The sequence below is a fragment of the Trichosurus vulpecula genome, chromosome 1 (assembly GCF_011100635.1).
Source record: "Trichosurus vulpecula isolate mTriVul1 chromosome 1, mTriVul1.pri, whole genome shotgun sequence".
NCBI lineage: Eukaryota > Metazoa > Chordata > Mammalia > Diprotodontia > Phalangeridae > Trichosurus > Trichosurus vulpecula.
The window spans coordinates 130348128-130368719 of NC_050573.1; the positions used below are offsets into that span (position 1 = coordinate 130348128).

General features: G+C 37.9%; 1 protein-coding gene across 1 annotated transcript in view; it reads left to right on the forward strand.

Moving 5' to 3' along the window:
• Window positions 1-7099: 7099 nt before the first annotated feature.
• LOC118834624 (peptidyl-prolyl cis-trans isomerase A-like) overlaps window positions 7100-20592 on the forward strand; it is a 49479-nt gene continuing 35986 nt past the window's right edge. The window contains exon 1 of the mRNA XM_036742072.1: window positions 7100-7178. Within this exon, the coding sequence (XP_036597967.1) occupies window positions 7100-7178 (79 nt within the window). The remainder of the gene's footprint in view (window positions 7179-20592) is intronic.

Sequence of the window (20592 nt, forward strand, 5' to 3'; positions counted from 1 at the left end):
CCCTGTGAGGTAGGTGCTATTATTATCCCCACTTAAGATGAGAAAACTGAAGCAGATAGAACTTAACTGACTCATCTAGGGTCATATAGCTGATAAGTTCTGAGATTAGATTTGAATTCAAATCTTTCTGACTCCATGGCCAACAATCTATCAACAGTATCACCTAGCTGCCATAATAATAATAATAATAATAATAATAATAATAATAATAATAATAAATAGTAGTAGTAGTTGCAGCAATAGTAATAGTACAAGACAAAACAAAGAATATATTTTCTTTAGATCAGAGAAATTATAGTTAAGTGATAAATATATGGGACTCAAAGAGAGCCATAACTAATACAGGGAGATATCTATCTCCCTATCAGACTAAAAGCTCCTTAAGTACAGATGTTATGCTATTAATCATCATATTCCCAGTATTTCACATGATATCTTGTATACAGTAGATGCGTTATGTATTTATTGAATTAATTCATATGTCCTGTATTGGTTGAGCAATTAATGTAATGTAAACCATAATTTTAAATAATTCAAGGTCTAAATATATTGACTGCATGTCAGTTTCCCATTTGAAATAGAAAGGATTCAATGATAGTAGAAAGCACCACTTTGTAGGCATACAACCCAAGGAAAAGATATGAACTGATAAAGAATGAAATGAGCAGAACCTTAAAAAATGTACACAATGACTACAAATATGTAGAAAGAAAAACAAAACCAAATGGAAACTGAACACTGTATAATTATATTGACAAAATTTGATCCCCCCCCCAAAAGAAATGGTACTTCCTTCTATTTTTTAATAGAGGAAGAGGATTATGGGAATAAAACATTGTATATACTGTCAGATTCAACTGATTTTACACACACACACACACACACACACACATGTATGTTGCGGAAGTTTTAAAAATGCTTTCTTTTATATTCCCTGTGGAATAATAATAATGGCTCACTAGGAATGGGAAAGGAGAAGGATATATCTGGAAATGAAAATTAGGTAAAATTAAAACGTAAGGCCCCAAAGCCCAGAGATCTAAGAGACTTTCTTTCTAATAAGGAGATCATGTTCTTGGCTCATATAGACCTGTGTTCATGTCCTGGAAAAAGCCTGTCCCTAAAAGAGGGAGTTGAGCTTTTTTTTATACTCTCTTACTCTTTATTCCCCCATTCCAGAGTACACTTTATGGAAAACCTAATAAATAAAGCTTAGGTTTGAATCACATTTAGCATCTAGGTAGATAGCAATGCTTTCTCTCAAAAGATAGCAGCCATCTTCTAGGGAGCTACTCAATGTACAAAGTAAATGAGATACTGTTTATCTTTCCTTCACCACAAAAAAGATGCTTAAAATATAATGCATTCATACACACACACACGCCAAATACTTGCAACATGAAAGACTAACTCAGCTCCTAGTATACCTTCCCAGGAGGTTGATACTTCAAACAGGAAAACATGAAACATTCCATAGGATTGGCAGAATAGATATTCAATTTTAACTCTAATCTGTACTGTTGTGCAACTTACTCAAGGTCTGAGTCTTCTGGCAAACATAATTTAAGCTTAGTCTTTTGATTCATAGCATTTTCTAGATATTGGATAAGTAAACAAATGAATGAAAAAGCATTTATTAAATGCTTACTATGTACGAGGTACTGCTAAGCATTAAAAAAAAAATACAAAAGCAAAGATAGTCTCTGCTCTCAAGGATCTTACTTGTTAATGAAAAAGGCAAAAGAGGAGTGGTGCCTAGAAAGGAAATTTTGGTCCTCAGTAGGAATGGAGTGGTGCCTCCATCCAGAAACAATAGCAGAATTCATTTTTGCACACTTAATGATGATTTGCAAGCCTGTAGTCAGAAACTATTGTGGAGATTTTCTCCTGCTGGTAAGCAAGACCTTGGCCCTGGGGGACTCCTGACTTTCAGTGTAGGAGTTAGCAACTGAGTCTAGGAACAGTCAGTTCAGATTGCTATTCTGTCACCGCTGTCAAGGTAAGAACCACAAATTATCAGAAGCAGCCAAAACTTTAAGATCCAGTTTCAGGCTCATTTGGACCAGAACATACTCTCACTACCATGTGGAAGGAGCTGCCATAGCTTTGTGGAGGAAAGGGTATGAGATATCCCTTTCTCTCTCCATTGGAATGCTGAGGGAAATTTTGAATATACACTCAACAGATTGGAAATGAGAGAGTACAAGAATGTGAAGTAATTTCTTTTAAGGACTAGGGAGTAGGCAGCTCTTCCTGGCTGGGTGGTAAATCATTCATATAGCCCCCTCTCCTTTATCCTATGGGATATAGAGATGAATAAGGAGTTTTTGTATCATTCCAAGGCACATATCCTTCAGGGCTGAGCCAATGCAGGAGTTCCCTCCATAGGAAGTGTCTTACATACAACACTTGTTTCATTAGAAGTAATCAGCTCACAGAATCATTTCTGATTATTGCTTCTTGGGATGATCACAGAATGTACATCTTCACAATACTGCATGTTGTGTGCCCTAATCCAAACCTGCCCCTAAGAAAAAACAATAAAATATTTAAAAATAATGCTGGAATAAAATCATGACAACAACTATAAAAGTGAGATCATAGTTCCATCAATGCCTCCCTTCCTATGTCAAATATTTATAAAGTATTTTGTAGATTATCCCAAGGATACCCATTGATGCAGGACTAATTTATTCACTTTAAATAGATTTAGGCATTATTATTTTATTCAGCCATAAATGAAAGTTGACTTGTTTATTTGACATGTTTACCAGATGTATTTATTTCTCAATAGTATCTGTAGAATTTCATTATACTTATTGATTGTATAAATGTGGTGACAATGTATCCAAAATTTGTACTGTCCTATTACATAAGAAATAAATATACTTGCCATATTTCCTGGAAGTTTTCAGTATATTACTAAACTAGTCTTTAATTTCTAAACTCCTCACATTTTATTCTCCATTTTGTTAGTTCCCATTATCCTCTTGTCAATCCTCTTGAATTTCTTGTCAATCACTATTTCTCTTATCTTCTCCAGGCATATTTTAGTTCTTATTTTTTCCCATGTTTCTGCAAGAACTCTTTCTTAATTCTTCCCTCCCCCAGTCCCTGCTCTTCTCCCATTCATGACTTCTTTACTCTTTTTCAAAACCTGTTAAGAATTTTTTTCTTTTTTCTCCATCTTTTGGCTAGAGTGCCCTAGATTATTAATTCAAAGAAGTGTCTTTATTAAAAGGAAATATTTCTGGCTCACTAGTACAATTATGTTAGTTAAGATCAGGACTTTAGGGATAAGCAGAAAGATGGTAGATAATGAATACCTCTTCCTCTTATGTCAGATGAGAACACATTTCCTTACCGGAGCCAAGACAAGACAAAAGATATTTATTATAGTGCATCAGGACAATGAGAAATTTACCAAAAAAAAAAAAAAAAGGACCACATGGTTCTTGTCCAAGAGTCTCTTTTAATTCCTAATTGTAAAGATACAACATGAATACATTAAATAATTGCACAACAAATAACTAAACATAACCAGGCTATGTTGTGGAGTACGGAAAATGAAAATCCCATGCCCAACAAAGATCACTCCTTGGATGGACAACTGTTCATTCCTATAAATATAAGTGCTTCATTAGATAATCTGTGAAAATACAAGTCATTCAGTTACTTGAATACAAATGCTAATGTCCCCATTCCCCCCCCCTCCCATCCTCTGAGTGAACAGAGAACTGAGCCTAAAAAGTAGGAAGACCTGAGTACAAATCCAGCCTCAGATACTTACTAGATGTGTGACCCTGGGCCAGTTATAACCTCTTTTTGCATCTTTTTCTCAACTGTAAAATGGGAATAATAAAAAAGCATCTACCTCCTAGGGCTATTGAAAGGATCAAATGAGATAATTTTTAGATAGCTATTAGTATAGTGCTTATCTCCTAGTAGGCACTCAGAGGATGTTTGTTTTTTTTTTCCTTCCTCCTGATTTCAAGGGTGGCAGATTATGTGTGGAATATTGTATGTACTTTCAAATGTGGTGAAGGTATTGGTTAGGTTTACAAACTTTTTTTTTTTTTTTAGTGTTTGTTATAAGAGAAGACTGATTGGGTAGGGATATGAGGAGGGGTGTCCTTAGAGATTAATATGATTATAAAAACAAAAATCCATAAATATTTTAAAATGAAAAATTAATGAACAAAAGAAGAATTTCTTTCTCTCCATATAGAGTCAATCTTCAACATTCCTGTTTAATTTTTGTGACTTCAGGCATTTTAGTGATTTTTATTAGTAACCTCATTTTCACTTTCATACTGGCAACCATGCACATTTGAGTCTGTGCTTAGTAGAGAAATAAAATGAGAGGCATGATAGACGAGTGCGTGGAGAGGCTAGTATCTCACTAGGTGATTAACTGGCCTTGTTCACCCTACCATTGTAAGGAGCTCCCCATTCATTTGTTGCATAGTTTCATTGTTTGCTTTAAAACTCAAGTTTTGTGTGGCAATTATATTCCCGAAATGTCATACCAGTCATTTGATCACTAAGCCCAAGCAAAATGAAGGAGCACATTCTATGCTTGTATAACTAATTATCAGGGGGGAAATGTGTGAGAGCAAGCTTAAATTTACCTTTTTTTTTGAAATTTCTACCCAATTCTTCTTGTTTTACCTGTTGAGTACAAGTAGAAAAATTTGATCCCCTCTTCCTTATGATAGTCTAAATTCTCAAAAACAGTTATAATATTTGACAATAGAAAGTTGTTTAATTTTGGGGGCAGATAGGTGCCAGGCCTATAGTCAGGAGAGAACTGAGTTCAAATTGGGTCTCAGTTACTTATTAGCTGTAGGACCCTGGGCAAGTCATTTAGCCTGTCTTTGTTTCAGATACTTTATTTGTAAAATGGGTATGATAAAAGTACCTACCTACCAAAGTTGTTATGAGAATCAAATGAGATAATAATTGCAAAGAGCTTGGCGCAATGTTAGATGCACACTAAGCACTATATAAATATTAGTTATCATTATTACCTTCCCTTTACTCTCAGTTTCCTCATCTGCAAAAAGAGGGTAAAAATATCTTGTACTATCTACTTCACACTGCTGTGGTGAGGATCCATGATATTATGTACATAAAGTACTTTATGAAATACAAAATCCTTTATGAACACCAGCTATTGTGAGTATTATCAGTAGCAAAACCCACTGAAGCCATCAGAACTAATGAAATAATCTGCAGTGATTTGTAAAGGTAACATTGTCCTGAGACATTTAAGGAGAGAGAAAGATATGGAGTATTGCAGGTGGGTGGAAGCTTGGCTACAACATTGACCAGCCTGTTCAATGGAACTGGTTTACCTTTATAGAAGAAAAACAAACCCAAGTAATTCTTTGGAGCTTGGTGAAAGATTCAGCTGCCCTGTATCCACATAACAGAGAATCTCTTCTATCACGATGGCCAAAAGAAATAAGCAGGAGATGAATTTTAACGTATCTTTCTCCCTCCCTTACGTATCTTATATGCTATGGATCTACTTGCAGCTACTTGATATAGGGTCTTATTTGCTGGAAGAATAATTAAAAATTCACAGACAGCTCATGATGTACTTTGTAAAGGGACTAGGCTTGAGACTTGATCTCATGACTAGCAGTGCTTGAGGGGCCCAAGCATTGCATGCATTTGTTTTCATTATTAGCACCAAGGAAGTACTCAGCTCATTCAAGTTTCAAAGGTGGGAAGGAAGATATGGCCATCACGTGGGAAACTAACAATATTTGTCTACCTATTCTGCAACTTATATAAGCTGCAATCAAGCAATTTAATGTTCTAGTGTTCTTTTCATACTGTATAATAATGGCATTCTCCTGATAGCAGGTGTGACTTGAAGATATGAGAGTGACCCTGAACCTGAATGCATAGACTTAGCACAGTCCACTCTTTAAGGTGCTATGTCTAGTAATTAAAGTTTAGGAAACATAGCTACAGATACAGAAGTTGTACTAAATGGCCAGAGAACAACAACAACATCTCTCAATCCTACCTCCCCACCATGAAAATCCAGATCCATATCTATGTCATGGAAGAAAGGAGCAAAGTAGGGAAACACAAGCCAAGTGATGTATCGTGAGGAATTTGTGTACCTTGCAATTGCTGTAATAGCTGTGAAGTCCTTGAAGAACTCTGAAATGCTGGCCAATTAGGTTCCTGTGATACCACTGAATGGGTTAGCACTTTAGTAAATGTGCCAAAAATCAGGGGATAGAAATTCTCCAGAAATGTCTTTGCTTATCTGACTGCACAAGTAAATTGATATTATGAAGCAAGGATAAGGTGCTAGTAGCTTTAGAAGTCAGTGCTAAATTATAATCCCTTTTGCTTTAGTTTCTATTTAATATTCTCCCTCTTCTACATTCTTTCTATAATTAACAATAATGACCAACATTTATATCATGTTTTAAGACTTATAAAGTATTTTGTAAATATCCTATTTTATTCCCACAACAACCCTGGGAGGAGGGTGTTATTATTATCTCCATTTTACAAAAGGGGAAACCGAGATTGAGGCACATGAAGTGATTTGCTGAGGGTGATACAACTAGCAAATATATGGGGCTAGTTTTGAATTTAGGTTTTCTTGACCTGGGTGTCCAGCACTTTATCCACTGAACCATCTAGCTGCCTCGGGTGACAATATAATTACTATGCACTATACAAGGCACATTGCATCAAGCTAAAAAATACCTATCCCTAACAGGTAAAAACTGAATGTGGCATAGGAAGAAAAGAAATGTAGGGAGAAATATTATAAATTGCTAGGTAATAGGAGACTGAATGCTTCACCTAAAAAGAGAAGAAAAAGGGGTAAGCTTTACTTCATACTTCTATTCCATTAACTTCGATTCTGCAGCTGCATAAAACTCTGGTCCTGGAGCAGTTTCTAAATTTTTTTATTAGGATTAGATTTCATGGTTTTAAATCCATAAAATTTAACTTTAAATTCCAATTTTATAGGAAAGTCTATGTAGAATGAAACCCATTTAATGCAAATCTGTATCCCTTAAAATCCTTTAACCTAGAAAAAGACTTCAAATTCTAAACCATGGCTCACAAATCAGAAATAGTAAATGTCCAAGGAACCAATAACTGGAAAAAGCTTGCATCCAAGTCTCAATCAACAGGTAATGATTAGAATTGTAATGACAACTTTAATCCTCCTGTGGAAAAGTACCACAGGGCTCAATATCCCTGTTAGTCTTATGGCTCAAGAAATATGCATCAATTTTTGAAATGTTGGACAGCTAACTGATAGGAGGAACTAATGAACCAGCCAGAGTGTAAGATGGCCAATAAGAGAGATTAAAAGTTGATGACGCAGTTTTACCCATATGAACCAATGCCAACCAAAGTCAAGTCAACTCCATCCATGAAAGCTCATAAACTGAAAATGACTGGTGTCTGACTCCTCAGAATGCATTTATCATTCCTTGCAAACCAAAACTGAGCATTTATGAATATTCACATAGATGGCAGACCAATAAGCATATCATAAGAATGATAGATTATATATAAGGGTGGTATCCCATCCTCAACCCAATAAATCACAGAAACCTCAAAAATTATATTGAATCGATCAAAAGTATAAAAAGCTGCAAATAAGTCATTAATTTGAAATGAATAAAGTTCTTTGGTCATTTAATAAAAAGAAACTGCCACACAGAAAGTATGTTGTGATTGACTGAACCAGGCAAATCTTTGGCTATTATATAAAAACAGCAAGGTATTTTTGAGAGCCAATTAGCCTAATGTTGGCCAAATTCGATGGTAAAAGATTCCTCAGAAAGGATTACCTGGGTATTTTTTGGGGGAAATGGTTTCTCTCTATTTACTCTCCTCCCCAACCAACAAGTAGAATCCATAGCAATGGCCTCATGACTAGCAGTGACTGAAGGTAGAGGATGTGTCTGAAGATGGATATGGAACATTCACCAAGGTATGGTGGTATTGTGACCCTTCACTGTGGAGACTTGGTTATGGACTCTACAAAGGCCCTTATTACGAGAGCCTAACAAAGCTATGCCTAAGGGAAAACTCATGGAGACATTGAAGAGAGGAAAGGACATCCGGTAACCAGAAACTGTGAACTATACCTTTGACACATACATTCCCTAAACATGACATACTACCTTTATATTAAGTTCAAATCAATCCCCCCCCCCAATGTGTTTAGTTGTACAAGTAAACTGTATGTCCCCAGTTTAGGAAGATTGTTCTTTGGAACAACTGACCTTGCTATATCTGCTCCATCTAAATCTGGCTAGTGATCAACAGGAAGCACAATAATGGGGGCTTATATGCAATAGTATTAGAAACCACTACTCCTTCAGGGTTATCCCTAGAACCATAAGGGGATCAGTAGTCAGTTACTCTCTGGGGCCTGGACAAGAAGTCCAAGCGGGAATGGTGGAAGTTACTTTATAGAAGATGCTAGAGAGGGAGAGAGACAGACACAGATAGATGGAGACAGAGAGAGACAGAGAATCAAAACCAGAAAGACAGACGGGGAGTGGAGAGAAAGAGAGAGAGAGAGAGAGAAAGAGAGAGAGAGGATGAATGAGACAGACACACAGAGAGACAGAGAGAAGAGTTTAAACAGAGATAGACAAATTGATGTTTTACTCTAATAATGGAGCTACAGGCAGACCAGTGTCAAGTAAGTCATTTGAGTTAGTGTTGTGAGAAATTGTTGATTGGAATGAGACTTTGTAGCTTACTAGGTATAAGGGAAAATAGTTTCTAATATTTGTAGTCCTATTCTGTCCAGGGTTAACTAGGTTACTCAGATTATCTGGGAAAGCCTTCTTTTTTTTCCCCTTCACTTCTCTATATGTCTCTCCTAAAAGCTGCACACTTCATTAAAGGTGATATAAAACTCCAGTAGGAAAAGACCGCCTACCAAAATAAAAGCCCATAAAACCTATCTACCTGGTCAGTTCTAGTGAATCCAGTCTTTTTCCCCATGTACCATTAGACTCAAATCATGACACTCAGGTTTTATCATACTGTCCAAATCAGAGGACTCTATTGATAGAGATTTTAAATTGCTGGAAATTTGAGTAAGAACACAACATTATGTGGGACCCTTTTGAAGAAGAAAAATGAGAGAGAGAGAGAGAGAATAATTTGAGCACCTTAAACCTCCTGAAAACTATACCACCTTCAATGAATGATAATAGATGTGTTCATATGGTGCTTTAAGGTTTGGATAGTACTTTGCATGTATTATCTCATTTAAGCCTCAATATATCCTTGTGATGTAGGTATTACTGTTATTATTATTCCTTTTTATAGATACAACTGAGCTTCATACAGGTTAAATGCCTTTCTCAAGGTCACATGATAAGTTTCCATCAGATATGAGATTTGTATCCAGAGCTTCTCAGTATCAAGTCCAGAGCTCTACTCATCATCATAGCTGTTGTTGTTTTGTTGGGCCAAGGATGTAATTATCTGTCCTTTTGTGAAGCAATTACATGTGAAAGGAAGACATTCAGTGTCTATCCAGTAGAACGGGTCCAGGAAAGAGTTTATGATTAGTAAAGGATCAAATGAGTTAATATGTGTGTGGTTAGGGCAGTGCCTGGCACAGAGTAATCAATTAATACTTGTTTCCTTCCTTTCAAACCCAGGTTTATTTGTTTCCACTTTCTAGCCCCATATCTGTTTAATTGTCTGTTTTTGTGGTGCCTCAACAGCACATGATGAGCCATTAGTGAATACCCATTTTATGCCTCCATTTTTTAAATGCTCTCCAGACCAAACACATAAACCTGTAATCCTGCCAGAGAGCTTCCCTGCCCTGCATAGTGTGCCCTCCCCTGGCTTCTTGATCATTACTGTTAAATCACAATTTCTAGATGCTTGTTGCTATTTCATTGACCTGTTTAAAATGCCATGGGATTGTGCTTTGTCCCTTCTCTGTGAATTGCTTTGTCACCACAGATAAATGTGTTCAGTGGTACCTTTGTAATTCTCTAGGTTCAAGGAACAGAGAACAGAATGACCCCAGGGTTGAGCATCAACCAGAGTCTTTACAAGCAAGAGTGATTTCCCCCTCCCTTCCCCCACCACACCATATTGCTGTAGGATGATTTGTTGTTTATTTCTTCTCATGCCTCTTTAACCATCATAAAGCATGATTGAATTTCTGGATAATTCTCTTTTAGCTGTGTCATATTATTTGCTCAAACTGCAAACACCTCCTTTACAAAGTTATTCATTTTCCACTAGGCTATATGGCACTCTCCAGCAGTGATTTCAATATGTACAGAATCCTGAGTTCCAAAAAAGTGAATCACCACTACGAGGAGTATGTTCTTCAATACTGGTTCTCATGAGTATTCACTTCTGAGTAATTAGCATCATAAATATTTTTAATCTGCCACTTGTAAGACATCATCTTGTACAAAGAAGGATTTGATGGAAGTTGGTTCCTAGCTGTGTATTCTTCCTCCCCTAGTTAACATGTCTGACAGCCAAGCACAAATTCCAGCTCTAACTATCCAGCAGAGAAAAAAAAATTAAAGTGGGGGACACCATGTTTTATATTGTCTCTTTGAGCTCAATTCAGTGAAACAAGCAAACAAAACTGTTCCATTCACGTCGTAGTTTTACTTGCTTTGTACTTCCAAGAAAAATTCATCCTACCACTCAGTCATGTGGTACGAAGGAAGGAATATGATAAGAAACATACCCATTTGCACAAAATGCAATATAGAATTCAAGAGCATGTCCCTATGGGGAATCTTCAAAAATATTTTACAGCTACTTGGAACTAGCTGTCATTACCCTAGAGAAAAATTACATATCAGTAAAGGAGAGGTGCAAAATCAGAGCTCTTGTGAGAAAAAATGTTAAAACTACTCAGAGATACATTTCCTAGTTAGCATTATGACTAATTGGGAAAAAAAATGGTGATTCCTTCCTCTAAAATTCAAATGACTACTTGTTGTCAATTTATCCCTTGGTTCTTTTATATGTACTTCCAAAGATTGTGCTGAACTTGATTTGTAAGCATCTAAAACAATGTGATATAAGAAAAAAACCCACTTAATTATTGCTGAAGGTGATGATTCTCTTCCATTATGCCAAAAGAAGTATAGCAGGTGGATAGAGAGCTGGGGTTCAATTCTATTAGTTACAGAGAAGATGCTAACTTGCAATGGTAGAGGGACTTTCTTCACCAGGAACATCCTTATACCAATGAAATCACAGATCTAGTTGCTATCCCTAACCCAATAATGGCAGATGATTACCAAATTGATATATCTACCCGTAAGCTCTGCCCAGAGTTTCAGTCCCATGTTTCTAATAGCCTATTGGGTTTCCCCAATCTCATCTACCAATAACCTGAGCTAAATGTCCCAGATTGAATGTTGCAGTTTTCTCTTCCAAATCTGCCTCAATTTATTAATTTCTTTAATTTCTGTTAATAACATCTTATTGCCCTCCTTCCAGTCACCCAAGATCACTTGTCATCTTTGATTCTTCTATCTCCTTTACCCTCTCAGCTCATCCTCTCCTCTCCCCTCCCCATCCCTTCCCCTCCCCTTTAACTTCCTCTAACTTCTCTCTAACTAACTTCATCTTGTTCTAAAATTGCCCTTTCTTATCTCCATGCCACCCTTTCTTATCTCCACGCCTTTGCTCATGCTGTCCATGTTACCTGGAATGAACTCAAGTCTTCTACTCTTAATCCTGTCTAGGTCTGTTGAAGTCCCTTCTCTCATTCATTTCCAATTTCTCTATGATGTCTTGCCTGAAATTCAAGCTGAAAGTCAGCTTTCTCCACAAATTTCTTACAGCACTTTGCTCAGGTCTCTCCTTTCCACTTACCACATACTTCATAGTTTCATATTTCATAAATGTCATTCCCTCCACCATTTTGAGTGTGAACTGCTAGAGCAAGGTCTATGCCCTATCTATTTCTATGTCCTTCAGACCCTCAGAATAAGTTAAGAATCAAAGTTTTTTAGGGAACAAGTTTTGTAATTGTAAAGGCAATCAGTAAGTGAGAAGATTCCCCCCAACCCCTCTCCCCATTTGAATAGGCTTCAGGTGGGGCTCCAGGTGGGGCCAGTGAAGGGAGGTCTAATTAAACCTTTGCTCCTAAGTAGGCTCCAAACCCTTAGTGACTAGGTGCTAAACCCATGTGGGTGTGAAGCCCTCAGGGCTCTAAGGGGAGTTGCTAAGACTAGAGCCAATAGTATGTGCCTAAGAACTGGTCACTCAGATGAAATTCTAGTCAATTGGATGATGGCTAAGGACTGTATAAAAAGAAAGAACAGAGCTTGGAGAAGCAGACATGCTGGAAGCAGGAAAGGGAGAAGCAGTATCAGCAGAAGCTGAAGCCATAGAAGCTGAGGAGCAGAAGAAGCTGAAGGAGAAGCAGAGGCTGGAGAAACTCAGGATTAGGTGGAGCAGAAATTGAGGACTGACCCTAGAACCAGCTTCCAGGAGCATACAGACCAGAGAGCACTGAGCAGGAGCTTGGGACCCTTGAGGGATCTTCTTACAGGTAGGACCTAGCATTGGGGGGGAAGCACAAGTATGGTTTGGCTTGCTGCCATAGTATTTTTCTGTAACCTTCTGGTTACTATTGTGAGGCGGGCTTATCGGATCTAGAAGGTTTTGGCCAAGATATCGAATTGGGGACATTGGTCCCTGGGTCTGCTACTTTAGAGCTTGAATAAATGCTTCAAGTTCTCTGCCTTCTACTTAGAGAATTCCTTATATCCTGTGGTTCCAAACCATTCAGGCATGCTCGTGATTTTCTTCGAAGTCATGAATTCTGCCTTAATGTTATACTAGCTCTAGTGTCTCAGGGAAGGATGAGGGAGGGATTGTAGATGAGAAGAGGCTGGGCATGAAAATAGAGAGACAGAGACTTAGAAGAGAGAGTTCATAGTCAAATAAAAGCTCATAAACGATATCATATTCTGTGTCCTGTACATGACATTCTCATCATTGGATATTTTTTTTACATTCACATTAAACATATTTTCACATTAGTCATGTTGTAAATAAGAATTAGAATTAATGGGAAGAACCATGAGAAAGAAGAAACACAGAGAGAGAGGGAAAGGTGGGGGGCAGGGAGAGTAAATAGCATGCTTTTATTTGCATTCAGACTCCACTGTTCTTTTTCTGGATGTGGAAGCATTTTTCATCATGAGTCTTTTGGAGTTGTCTTAGATCCTTGCATTGCTAAGAAGAGGTAGGTGTCAAAGTTAGTCATCATCAATGTTGCTGTTACTGTGTACAATGTTCTCCTGGTTCTTCTCACTTCACTCAGCATCAGTTCATGTAAGTCTTTCCATGTTTTTCTGAAGTCCTCTTGCTCACTATTTCTTATAGCACAATAGTATTCCATTACATTCATATACCACAACTTGTTCAGCCATTCCCCAATTGATGAGCATCCCCTCAATGTCCAAATCTTAGCTACTACAAAAACAGCTACTATAAATATTTTTGTACATTTGGGTCCTTTACCCATTTTTTATGGTCTCTTTGGGATACAGACCTAGAAGTGGTATGGCTGGGTTAAAAGATATGCATGGTTTTATAGCCCTTCGGGCATAGTTACAAATTGCTCTTCAGAATCGTTGGATCAGTTCACAACTGCACCAACAATGCATTAGTGTTCCAATTTCCCCAGATCTTCTCCAACATTTATGATTTTCCTGTTTTGTCATGTTAGTCAATCTGACAGGTGTGAGGGGGTACCTCAGAATTGTTTTGATTTTCATTTCTCCGATCAATAGTGATTTAGAGCATTTTTATATGACTATAGGTGGCTTAGAAATTTCTCCATCTGAAAACTGCCTATTCATATCCTTTGACTATTTACCAATTGGGGAATGATTTCTATTCTTATGAATTTGACTCAGTGCTCTACATATTTAGGCCTTTATCTGGGAAACTGGTTGTAAAAATTGTTTTCCAGCTTTCTGCTATGACCAAATCTTTAAAATGAATGATCTCCATACCAGAAAAAAAACTGTTGCTTGCCTTTGCCTCTTAGAATCCCTAAGCTTCATCAAATTTCCCATATTGCGTGAAGCATTTCTTTTCTCCCTCAGCCCCCCATTTCCTAATGTTTGGATTTACTTTATATGTTTTTGTAATTTGCTATCTTTTTCTATGTTATTTTCCATCAGGACAGTGTACATAAGCCTTATAGATTGTCCATACAACTACTAATAGTATTCCAGATAGCACATATTTTTCATCCACATGGTTTTTCCTATGTAGGTAGTTATGATTATAGATCCAATTTAGGAGGTTCTTTAACGTTATTAGAGCCTGATGCAATCAATATCATTTCATCCACAAGAAGGAATGTCTAAAGGACTTCAATATCAACAAGGAATCCCTCTCAACTTGGACCCTAAGCTGAATCTCCATAGCAGTGATGAACACCTATGGTGAACATTTATTTCTCTATTTTATCTTTACGTTATATTAATAAACAAAGGCCTTCAAATAATTTTTGTGTTTTTCTATTTTTCAAGGAAATTTAACACACATTTTCTTATTGTTGTTTTTTAGCATTGAATTAATTTGACTTTTGACTAAAGAAAAACAGTGATTATATTATATACAAAGAGTTGATTCAGAAATGATTTCATACATCCATTTCCAGTCTGTGAAATTTGTCACATTAATTTTTAACAATATTATCTGATGTTTTCCATGCCTAATTTCTTTATGCTCTTTTGCCTTCCTTCTCTATTTATCTTTTATTTAACTATCTTGTATTTGTTTTGCTTTTATTCTCTATGTATATTTGTTCATTATGTTCACAGGCACATGCATACTATACATAGTGTCTCTTTTGAGAAAAGGTAAGCTCCTTGAGAACAGGGACTGTTTGAGGTTTGATTGAAGAATCAGAAGATCATAGACATATATTAAAGGAACTTTAAAGGTTGTTGTGTTATTTAAACATGAGAAATTGGGGCCAGAGAAAGTAAATATCTTGTCTAGGCTCAGACAAGTAGTAATTGACAAGATTTAAACCTAACTCCACTTCCAGTGCCCTCTGCACCAAATCAAACTGCCTTTCCAGTCCCAACACCTGCTATAGTGACCAGCTGTGGTGATAGTGTGATTGAAGATCTTTCCCACCCATTCAATAGGCCTCAGGTGGGGCCAGTTAAGAGAGGCTGGTCCATACCTTTGTAATGCCAATCAGTGATTAAAGATCTTTCCCACACTCTTTTGCCTATTGGAAGTGAAGCCTTCGGGCCCTAAAAAAGAACATATACACCCAGAAGGTAGCTGTTGAGAATTCAGAAGTCCTAAGAGAAGCCAGACTTCAGTATTCAGCCCAAGGAGAAGGAGTAAGAACTCTGAGTCCAGAGCTGCAGAAGAGAGTGCTGAGGGGAGAGTGGAGACCAGAGAGCTCCGGACCAGAGGACTGAGCGGGGAGAGGACACAGCCAAGCAAACACTTAGGATTCCTGAGTGATTGTTTATGGGAAGGCCCAGGTTGGGGGTGGGGGGGGAAGGTTACAAGATGACTTTCCTCTTTGCTATAATACTGTCTTTTAATCTCCTTGTTGCTACATTGACACAGGCTTACTGATTCTGGAATACAATTACTGCTATATCGAATTGGAATTATTGGTTCTGGGATTTGATTCTTTGGTGCCTAAATAAGTGTTACACTTCCCCTGCCTTCTACTGATGAGGGCACAATCTCTAGGGTCTTCCAACTGGATCTGGCCTTCCCCTAAAGGCCTTGCATTATCTTTGGGCCCAAGTCTCTGCCTAGCCTAGCCCTCTTTGTCCAGCTGTTTTCTGATCACTTAATCCTGATCAAAATATCTATACCCTAGCTCTGTTACCCCCGCCCTCTATTGTCTGTATGTCTCCATGTAGTCTTCTGCTATTTCCCACCCTGGAGTCTGACCTCATCTCAGTCCCATCAAGCTCCTTCTTAGATTCCTCCTCAAGTCCCTCCCTAAAACCCTCCTCTAGTCACCCCAGACCACCCCTCAATCCCTCCCACAATCTTTGTGTATATAATCTCCATTTTGCCTCCATGAAGGTGCTCAGATCCAATCTAGCTCAGATTGATCTGGCCCGCTTGTCACAAAGGGTGGGATCTCTTGGGGCAGACCTATATGGCTAACCCTTAATAAACTTTGTCTTTTCCCTTGGCTGAGAAGGCTTGAGTCAAATTCTTTTGGCAGGACCTGGTGTGTCGGTACTTTGGGGTGTCGAGCACCTCTCAACCCCAAACCTCTTCATTACCTAGAGAGATTTTCATGCTTTGCAATTCTGAACCATACAAGCATGTTCATGGTTATCCTCCAGGGCATGAATCTTGCCTTACTGATGTACCAGCCCACAGCAGGAGCTTAATAAATTCTTATTGATTGGTTGATTAATTGAATTTATGATATTTAAGTGTGAACCTTTTATTGAGTCTAAGTTTTTAGATATCTCTCATGCCTTATTTTAGAACCATATTTTTCAACATATTTCACAAATCTTTCTTGTTCCCAATTTTGTATTGCAGTCACCAGTTATCAAAGTATATGTTGATTTCGTTTGGAGAAGTGGTTCAAGTTATTCATAGAATCCATCCTCTCCAAAAGAAGTTGAAAGATAAGCTAAAATTATTTATATATATGTATACACACATATGGGCGCACACACACATATGGGCACACGCGCGCGCACACACGCGCACACACACACGCACACACACATTAATCATGAGCACTGCAATAGGTTCTGTGATGACTAACCTTGATAGACTTCAATCTTCTCAGCAATACGAGGTTCAAAGATAGCTCCAAAGGACACATGATGGAGAGAGCTATCTACATCCAGAGAAAGAACTATGGCATCTGAATGCAGATTGAGACAAACTATTTGCTCTTTTCCTCTGGGTTTTTTTTTTTTCTTCTTTCTCATGATTCATTGCATTGGTCATAATTCTTCTTTACAACTTGACTACTGTGTAAATAAGTTTAATGCAAAGTTATATGTAGAATATATATCAGATTCCATGCTATCTTGGGGAGGGAGAGGGGAAGAAAATCTGGGACTCAAAATCATTCAGAACTGAGTGTTGTAAACTAAAAAATAAAAAATCTTAATAAAAAAAAGAAAAAAATATTTATTGTATCTGTATGCAAAATTAGATGAAAAGAGCTAATGTAAAACTTGAAAAAAAAATACAATGACCAAATGTTCTATAAAATTATGTTCCTTCTTGGCTTTGGACATAAACTAAAACCAAATTCTTTCTTTACTTCTCCACAGGAGAACCTGTGAGCTGTTCTTCCATTTAATTACATCTTCCTTTTGTCTTCTGCTGCCATTGATGGTAAGAATTTCAAGATTTATATGATTTAGTAGCATGTCCATTTGTTAGTCATTGGTCAAACATCTCACATTTTAGAACACTAATAAGTAGATGTTTATAGAAAATCTAAAACTATCAGGATGGATTAATGGTCTAAAGTCCCAGGTTCAAGTTTGTACTTCCTTGGCTTGTTGGTCCTGGAGTCAGGAAGACCTGACTTCAAATCCAGCCACAGATACTTACTAGCAAGTTACTTAGCCATATTTGCCTCAGTTTCCTTATATGTAAAATGAGCTGGAGAAGGAAATGGCAAACCACTCCAGTATCTTGGTGAAGAAAACACGAAATGGGGCACAAAGTGAGATATACATACACACACACACACATATACATATATAAAATGTCTTATTCTCTTCTGTACTGAGTCTTCCACCTTTCAGGGGACAGAATATTTTATTATGAGCCTTCTAGAATCATGGTTGGTTGGTTTTTATGTTGAATATCAGAGATTTCAAGTGTTTCAAAGTTGTTTATCATTACAATATTATTGTATAAATTCTTCTCCTGGTTTTACTCATTTTACTCTGCATCAGTCCAGATAAGTCTTTGTAGATTCCACTGAAATCATAGCACAATAGTATTTCATCACATTGAAATAGCATGACTTATTCAAGAATTCTCCAATTTATAGGGTGTTTTAAAGTATTTGACAATACTAAAAAAAGCTATAAATATAATTGGTATATCCTTTTGTGAGAGTGTCTTTTACTTAGGAGTAATCTCTCTTTTAATCTATCCTCCTTCTTATTGGTCAGTCTTCCTTCTCCCCTTTTCCTCCTGTTTCCCTGTTGAGTGAGATACAATTCTGTTCCCGTGTGTGTACATGTGTTTGTGTATGCACACAAGCCTGCGAGCATGTATTTATACTTGTATTTGCACTATAACCAGATTATGAGAAATTCCCTGACCTTCATCTTCCCTCCTCCCCTTCCCCATCATTTTCTTCTTCCTTTCCCTTTCTATTATTTTTTTAAAAAGATCAAGACATAACAGAACTGTTCCCAGCCTTTTGCCTAAATAGACTTCTTTTATGACAGTTAATGACAATCTCCCTCTCCCCTTATTTCATTTCTTCCAGGATCCTAGTTGCATTTGTGTTCGAGCTATATTATTCTTTGAGGCTTTGCTTTGAAATTTCTTAGAGTCATTCTCTTTTTCTGGGTTTGTGTCTTAAGCATCAGTTTCACCATAATAACTTTTTATGGGATCTTTTTTTCTGGTTGATCATTCTTTCAGCTTATTTTCTGACTTTGGCTTTGATATTAGGGCCAAATTCTACTCAGTCCTAGAGCAAATATCTGGGTTGGTCTAGGTGCTACTTCCTGGGGGTATTGAGCATTGTGCTATTCCAGGATCTTAGGGACAGCTCAGCCTGGAAATCCTGCAAGTTTTCAGTGGATTCCAAAGTTTTCTGATGCAGACCAAGTTCTGATGCTCCCATCTCTCCTCCTCCTGTCTGGACTCTGCAAGTTCCTGGCCTACGTTGGGGTCTGAGTTTGGAGTTTCAGTAGACTGCTACTGGACTCAGTCGTTATCATCCAGCTGGAAAGTTCTGCTGAATCAGAATGATAGAATTCTAGGTTTCCCTTTGGTCTGAGATCTCTGTGCTGGTTATTCTTTCGCGAACTTCAGAGTGGGTTGAAAGTTGGCAGTGTGACTTGGCTCTTCTGTTACTTCTGAACGTCTCCTTGCTAGGCACTCAGCCAAGGGCTCGAGATGCTCTTCATCTTAGAATTCCACCCATTCATTTCCATGAGCTCTACTCCTTCGGACTGGACTCCGTCATGGCCCCAAGAAACCACATCAACAGAAAATCCATCCTCCTGTTAGACTGAATTAGCCTTGGTATTTATACCTTATCAGGACCCTAAATATGCTCTGACTCTTTGACTGGAAAGCTGGAGGGTGAAGCAAAGAACTCCTCCCAAGGCCTCCATTAAAGCTAGCTACCAGGCCAGTCATGTATTCATTTCCCATCATCTGTACTGCTGTGGACTTGACTCCATGACTCACAAAGGGGCCTTTCCCTCTTTTCGGCATCTTTTTGTGTGCTGTCTCACCTCATTAGATTGTAAGTTCCTTGGAGGCAAAGATTATCTTTCCTTTTTGTTATTTGTATCCCCAGTTCTTAATGCAGTGCCTGGTACGTTGCAGGTACTTATTAAATTTTCATTGACTGACCAACCCCTAGGTCTAGGTCCACTCCTCAGTCAACTCTAGATCAATGACCTAGAACTAGGTAATGAGCAACAGAATTCCCATTTGGCACCTGGTTTTGTACCCCACATAAATTTAGCCTTATCTATATTTGACCTGGGACCTCTTCTTATCCTCATACATACTCTCTCCCTGTGCTGGAATTCTCTGCCTGTAGGGCCCCTGACCAGACCCAGACCCCATTGTCTTATGGCCCTCTATATCTATGCTGACCTGGGCTTGAAAAATAATTCTTTGATTTTTTTTTCTTGATTTTCCCAATTAGTTTCAGTTTGGTAGCTTTTCTGGACCTGTTTACAGAAATTCTCTAGTATGTGCTTGTTCCCCCTCCCCCTCTCTGTCCTCCCCCTACAAAAAAAAATGCTTCAAAGTGAACTGGATTTAAGGTTTTGTGAAAGGAAGGAAGAGAGAATACAGCCAGAATAGGTCCCTGCCCAAGCTCCACTTAATGGCTGTATTTTGGGACCTCCTGGCATAGAGTGAATGTCAGTCGTAACTTTTTCTTTTGGACCAGCAGCCCTGAGGGTCTTTCCCTTCTAGTTTGATTTTTTTTTTTCTAATTAAAGGGGCCATCCCTTGACTCACTTCTTAAAGAGGCCTATTCATTGAATGGGCATTACCTCACTCAAAGTGAGTACATGAAAAGGCTTTAGCCTAAAAGGGCCAGGGTCTCCCAATGCATCCTGGGTCATCTCCAGTCATCCTGATGAACATCTGGTCACTAGATCCAGATGGCTCTGGAGGAGAGAGTGAGGCTGGTGACCTTGCTCAGCCTTTCCTCACTCAGATCAAAGTCAACTGCAAGTCAAGTCTTCATTTCCACGATATCATGGTCCTCTTTGAAAACAAAGGACAAATACAGCAGCAATAACAACAATAAAATGCAAAATCTTCAGCCTGACATCTAAACCCCTACACAATATGATTACTATC